The sequence below is a fragment of the Hippopotamus amphibius genome, chromosome 9 (assembly GCF_030028045.1).
Source record: "Hippopotamus amphibius kiboko isolate mHipAmp2 chromosome 9, mHipAmp2.hap2, whole genome shotgun sequence".
NCBI lineage: Eukaryota > Metazoa > Chordata > Mammalia > Artiodactyla > Hippopotamidae > Hippopotamus > Hippopotamus amphibius.
Window position 1 is genome coordinate 128,421,619 of NC_080194.1, and position 6,778 is coordinate 128,428,396.

At 54.8% G+C, this 6,778-nt stretch overlaps 1 protein-coding gene across 1 annotated transcript; it reads left to right on the forward strand.

Moving 5' to 3' along the window:
* The first annotated feature begins 942 nt into the window (after positions 1-942).
* Positions 943-5,180, forward strand: LITAFD (LITAF domain containing). Its single transcript, XM_057749546.1, has 4 exons — positions 943-1,057; positions 3,079-3,147; positions 4,720-4,864; positions 5,072-5,180. Exons 1-4 carry the CDS (start codon positions 943-945, stop codon positions 5,178-5,180), a joined length of 438 nt encoding a protein of 145 aa, XP_057605529.1.
* The last annotated feature ends 1,598 nt before the right edge of the window (positions 5,181-6,778 follow it).

Here is a 6,778-nt window from a genome sequence, read left to right on the forward strand (position 1 = left end):
TTCCCAGACTCACAGCTAAACAAGCAGGACAGCCAGCTGCACTTGTGGGGCGACACATAGACTCACACATGCGTGTACAGGCATGTTCGTGTGTGCATACACACGTGCACACCTGGGTTTACCTACACCTGTGTGCACGTACTCATATACGTGTATGTATGTACATGTGTCTCTGTGTATATACATGTGTATACACATACGGTAAGTCCCCTACGAACGAACAAGTTCTGTTCTGAGAGCTCGTCCATAAGTCCAATTTGTTCGTAAGTCCAACAAAGTTAGCCTTGGTTCGTAACTAACACAATTGACTATGTAGTACTGTATTGTAATAGGTTTACGATAATTTTCACACAAATAATACATAAAAAACAAACACAGAAAATAAAGAACACATTTTAATCTCACCATGCAGTACCTTGAAAAGTACAGGAGTGCAATACAACAGCTGGCTCACAGGGGCTGCCACGCACATTCACATCTTTGAAAGATCACAACTTGAGGGTTCGTATATAGGGGACTTTCTGTATATATACACATGTGCGTGCCTGTGTACATACACCCATCTGCATTTCTAAAGATGTAAATGTCCTCACAGCTACATCTCTGCGTCCTTCGGGATCATGCCACCAGGATAATGCCACCTCACAGCAGAATTGCTAGCTCTAACTGGGTTCATAATTTTAAAGTTCCCTCCCCGCCCTCTAACCCCAGCCCGGTTTCCACTCAGCCCACAGCTTGGGGAGGGGGTGATCTGATCTTCAAATGTTCCTCAAGCTGGGCCCATGGAGACCCCGCCCCCTCCTGCAGAGAATGGGGATGAAGCCCACCCTCTGGCCACTGTGAGGACACACATCACAATGGCTGTTCCATCTGAGCCAGGCCCAGCAAGAGGTGCTGGGGGGAGCCTGCACTCCTGTCCCCTGCGGACAACCAGGCCACGCTATGGGGGCCTCCCGGGACCAGCCCTTAGCCACTCAGAGCTTGGAACCCGATGCTGCCCCGACACCATTGCTGGAACAGAGGACCTCCTGGGCCCCAAGAGGGAACCAATTCCAAGGTGAGGGTCCCCTTGTTCAGGTGACACACTGACTGTGGGGCCCTCGGGAAGGGGCATGGAGACTACAGGTCCCCTTGCTGAACTAGGGCTGATTCCTGTCCCATTCCCCCAAGTCCCGCTGCCCCCACCAACCCAGGGACCACAAGACCAGATGGGGACAAGGTGGGGCCCCTACAACCTGTGCCCTCTCTTGAAGCGTCACAAGACTAATGATGTCCCTATATCAGGTATGACCTGCCCCTCTGCCTCCAGCCCACCCAGGGGCCAGAGACAACATAGAATGCCCTGGGGGAAGGGAGTCTTGGCCATATGCTGTGGCCTCAGGTAAGTTACTGAACCTCTTTGAGTTTCTTTTTTCATCTGGAAAATGGTTGAGAGGATTAAAGAGATGATGGACATAGGGCCAGGCAGTTGATAACTCCAGGCAGTTGATAACTCATTCTGAGCTCAGAAGGACTTTCCAGCCAGGAGTCCTGGGCCAGGTACTTGATTTCTGACCTTCAGTTTATGCATCTGTAAAATGGGTACAAAACCCAGCCCCAGGCGGGGCTGCTGGGGACTGGATGTGTGAAACCACCACATCTAGAGTTTAGACTGAGTGGCAAGAAGTGGGGAGGGGCTTCCTGTTCTCTGGTTGCCTCTGCTCTGGGAGGAGGCATTGGGTGGCAAGAACCCAGACGCCCCCCTCCAGCCATGAGGCTCCTTTCCTGGGAGGGACAGGTCCCCATGCGAGGCATCCGAGCGGTTCCCAATAAAAACACACAGGGTGAGGCTTCCTAGGTGGCACAGTGGTTGAGAATCCGCCTGCCAATGCAGGGGACATGGGTTCGATCCCTGCTCCAGGAAGATCCCACATGCCGCGGAGCAACAAAGCCCGTGTGCCACGACTGTTGAGCCTGCGCTTTAGAGCCCGTGAGCCACAACAATTGAGCCCATGTGTTGCAGCTACTGAAGCCCACGTGCCTAGAGCCTGTGCTCCGCAACAAGAGAAGCCACGGCAATGAGGAGCCCATGCACCACAACGAAGAATAGCCCTCACTCACCGCAACTAAAAAGAAAGCCTGCACACAGCAAAGACCCAACACAACCAATAAAATAAATTAATTAAAAAAACAAAAACAAAAAACACACAGGGTTGCCATTCATCACCCACACTGTGGTTAAGATTCTGAGGCTCCATCCTCCCCCACCACCACCACCCTCTGGGTATCCAGGATCCCAGAATTCCTTATCCAAACAGTCTTATGCCTGCTTCCAGGGCCAGGGTGGGGATGCTTCCCAAGGCCCCGAGGGCCAGCCGAGGGCTGACTCCTGGGAGGCGAGGGGCAGAGCTGGGCATCCATGCACTGTGACAGGCCCCTTGTGGGTCAGGAGGGAGACAAGGCTGGGACGAATGGAGGCAGGCCGGCCCAGACAGTTCTTCTCGGAAGGAGCAGATGGAATGCTGCCCTTTTTGGAGCCGTCCTGATGTGCAAGGGGCATGACATTTAGTAGCATGTGCTCGGGAGGTAGGCACACTCAAGTTTCATCCTTGACTCTGACGCTTCTTTGCAGGGTGACTTCAGGCTAGTTACTTAACCTCTCTGAGCCTAGCCTCCACATCAGCAAAATTGGAATAATGCCAGGCAGCTACCTCATTGGTGTTTTGACAAGAGTAAATGGAGTGAGGCTTGTAAAGTGACGCATAACAAATGCTTGATGTTCAAAAAGAAAAAAAAAAAAAAAAAAGAAAGAGTTTATGGGGCCCTGTGCTACTTCTGCGCCCTCAAGCCCCTGGCATTGCCTCCAGGAAAAGCTTACATCCTAGCACAACAAGGGCACAACGGAGTCACAAATGCCTGGGTTCAAATCTCAGCTCCTGCATCTACTAGCTGAACTACACTGGCAACTTGATCCATCCCTCCTCAGCTTTCTCTCCTGTAAAATGGGTGCCTCCCTCAGACCAGCCAGGTTTTCAGCTCAGCACCTGGCACGTAGTCAGCTTTCAAGCCTGAGGGTGTTTTTCCTCCTTTTTCCCTTAGGGCCTCCTCCTCCTTACCCTCCTCCGCCTCCAGGACTTGGAGCACCTCCACCATCGTACGTTTACCCAGGTGAGTGTTCCTGCCATCCCCGCTCACTCCAGGCACCCCCCCACCCCCTACCCCCGCCCTGCCTGCCTGCCTGCAGAGACTCCAAGACTCTGCCCAAACAGCACCTCCTCTGGGAAGCCCGCCTCCCTGCCCCTGTAGCCATGTGACCTCCACATTGCCCAAAGCCAGGAGCCCTTCTCTTCCTCATGCAGTCCTTGGTGGAGGGGGCTGGTACACAGTAGGTGCTCAGGAAATGTTCATGGAATGTTCCTGTTCTCTGGTGGTCCAGTGGTTAAGATTCTGCACTTCCACTGCAGAGGGCACGGGTTTGATCCTGGGTCAGGGAACTAAGATCCCGCATGCCATGCAGCTTAAAAAAAAAAAAAAGTCAAATAGCTAAACATTTTGTTGGTCCCCCTACGTCAAGGCAAGAGGAAGAACGCCAGCAGGAAAGTTTCTTTTGTGGAGAGCGGGTGGTGGTGGTCTTTTCAAGCTACTTCTTTACCGAGGGTGTCACTTAGAGCCTTTTTTTTTTATTAGAGTATAGTTTATTTACGATGTGTTAGTTTCAGGTGTACAGCAAAGTAAATCAGTTATACATATACATATATCCACTCTTTTTTAGATTCTTCTCCCATATAGCCCATTACAGAGGTGTTTTTTTTTTTTGGCTGGGGGTTTTTGAGTCTTTGTTGCTGTGCACCGGCTTTCTCTAGTTGCAGTGAGTAGGGCTACTCTTTGTTGTGGTGTGCAAGCTTCTCATTGTGGTGGCTTCTCTTGTTGCAGAGCACAGGCTCGAGGTGCATGGGCTTCAGTAGTTGTGGCATGCGGGCTCAGTAGTTGTGGCACACGGGCTTAGTTGCTCTGTAGTATGTGGGATCTTCCCGGACCAGGGATCGAACATGTGTCCCCTGCATTGGCAGGCAGATTCTTTTTTTTTTTTTTTTAAATTTTATTATTTATTTATTTATTATTTTTGGGGGGGTACACCAAGTTCAATCATCTGTTTTTATACACATATCCCCGTATTCCCTCCCTCCCTTGACTCCCCCCGGCAGGCAGATTCTTAACCACCATGCCACCAAGGAAGTCCTCATTACAGAGTATTGAGTAGAATTCCCTGTGCTATATAACAGGTCCTTATTAGTTACCTATTTTATATATAGTGGTGTGTATATATATGCCAATCCCAATCTCCCAGTGTATCCCTCCCCCACTTAGAGCTTTTTAATTGAGGGGTTAGAAACAGACACTGGCTCACTTAAACGAATACACCCAAAAGAGAATGAATGTATGGGTGGGAAACCCCAGGGAACTCACAGAGCTGAAGGGGCCCGGTTCAGATCCGGAGACACCGCCAAATTCTCTAGTGCTTGGCGGTGGGAGGGCTAGAAGCCTTGATTGAGGGAGGCTCTGGAGCCCTGGAGGCTGGTGGGTAGGGGGCTGGTGCAAGGGGAAATTGGGCCCATCTGGACGGCCTGGGGTGCTCAGGGGAGCACAGAGAAACTGCAGGTGGGGGCCCCCAGTGGTGGACAGGCGATGGGCAGGACGGGGTGCACGGGTTCTGACCTGCCCCCTTCCTCGTCCCCCAAGAACCGTTCACCAGCGCACCTAGGCTGCTGTCTCCAGTTTCCGTAAGGTCCGTGTGTCCGTACTGCGGGAACCACATCATCACGGTGACCACCCCGGTCCCCGGCACCCTCACCTGGCTTCTGTGCACCGGCATCTTCATGGCCAGGTGAGTGGCTGCCCCTCGCCTCCGCAGGCGCCCTGAGCACCCGTGGGGGGGGGCCTGCTGGGTTTGGGGGCTGGCATAGGGCACGGCGGGGGGGTGGCAGTTTCCTAGTCCACCTTGTGGCCAGGCGGCACCAAGGATGGGGTGGGGCCTCCCAGTCTCGGCTTGGCCCCGGGTGAGTCCCAGGGCCCCCTGCTCCCGAGTCTGCAGGTGTTTCATGGGCTGCTGCTTCATCCCCTTCTGCATGGACAGCTTGATGGACGTGAGGCACACATGCCCTGTGTGCCGCCAGGAGCTCTCCCGCTACAAACGCCTGTGAAATAAACGCTGTTAAGTGACTGCTGGCTGCCTGTCTACCTGCTGGGGCCCCCCAGCCCCGGCGCAGCAGGAGGACGAGGGCACTGAGGCGGTGCCTGCCCACACCTCCCTCTGCCCTCCTGTTGCCGCGGAAGGCCAGGTGAGCACGGGCACATCATAGGTGCTCAGTGAGCACGGGGTGACGGAACGATGCTGTGCGATGCGGCCCTGCCTTCAGGCTCCATCCTGTTCTTTCTTTCCCGGCTCCTTCCCATCAGCTCAAGCTTCTTTGTGAAAGTGTCTCTGTAACTCCCGCCAGGGAACCTGCACAGCCCCACCCGCCACTCCCTCCTCCCACAGAGCCTGTGACCTCCTGCTGCTAAATCCCACATCCACCGGGCACTTTGCCCTCTTTCCTACCTGTCTGGACTCTGCAGCCCCTGAGCCTCTCTGCCCTCTCCCCTGTCCTGCAGTGATGCTCTGGCCACGTCATGTGCACGCCCCCAGCACACCCTGTCGGAGTGGTGCCGCCCCCAGGGCCCTGTCTTGGGCCCCTTCCCTACTCATGCTGCTCCTAAGGTGTCCATCCTCACCTCCTGCCTCGCAAACCCATCAGGTCTCGAAGTCAGCCCTCTCCCCACCTCCTCACGTGGTCCTGGAGGCGGGGCCGGCTCTGCCACCTCCGCGCATCACCTCCTCTTATCCAGAGCCCCCCGGTCCCGAAGCACGAGCCTCGGGTCCTGTCCTTTCTGCCCTGCAATGATTTCTACCTCTCTCCCAGCCCCCCACCCCGCCACCGTTACCCCACCCTGCTCTTTCTTGAAGGAGGCAACAGCCCCCAATGGGTCTCCCAGCCCCAAGTCTTGACCGCTCCTTCGGGTCCTCACCTGCGGCCAGCGGCTGGCAGAGTAAGCTCAGTGATCACAGGCAGGAGTTAGGAGCTTCGGCTCTGACACCCGCCTAGTACTCACCATCCTCGGGACCAGACTTTTAACGTGGGGTCCCTTTGAGGCTGCTGTGGCCCCTGCGTCCCTCCCCCGGCCCTGCGCGCCAGCCGCCTGCAACCGAGAGCAGCCCCTTTCACCCGTGTGTCCGGACTCTTCCCCTGGCCTCTTCTGGAAGGCCCTGCCCGCCCCCTTCTCTCCCTGCCTGTCCCTTCCAGCCCCACCGGTCACTCCTGGGTCTCTGCCACCTTTCCCAGGCCCTGGTGCCCCCGCGGCCTGGCAGCGGCAGGTGGCTTTGTGGGAGTTAGGATGGGGGAGCACATCCACTCCCCAAGACGTTTACTCCTTAAAATTCCTTCACGGCTACGGCACAGTAGCTTTTCTGTACCGCAAAGGCCGCCCTGCAGGAATTCGGCAAATGCCAAATTTGTTAAAAGGCCCTACGTTTGTTAAAAGGCCGTAAGAAGTTAGCTTATGAGGAGGACTCCTTCCTGGGCTCCATGCGGTCTGCCTGGCGGCGAGGCCGGGTGGGGGATGGGCTAGAGGGCACAACGAAGGAATTTTTTTTTTTAAGATTTTATTATTTATTTGTTTATTTATTTATGGCCGCATTGGGTCTTCGTTGCTGCACGTGGGCTTTCTCTAGTTGCAGTGAGCAGGGACTGCTCTTCCCTGC

Excerpts from the sequence above, each read along its gene's own strand:
- LITAFD (XM_057749546.1), top strand. The coding sequence starts at position 943 with ATGGGGGCCTCCCGGGACCAGCCCTTAGCCACTCAGAGCTTGGAACCC. Across the intron at positions 1,058-3,078 it reads AAGAGGGAACCAATTCCAAG|GGCCTCCTCCTCCTTACCCT; the intron begins GTGAGGGTCCCC and ends TTTTTCCCTTAG. Across the intron at positions 4,865-5,071 it reads ACCGGCATCTTCATGGCCAG|GTGTTTCATGGGCTGCTGCT; the intron begins GTGAGTGGCTGC and ends CCGAGTCTGCAG.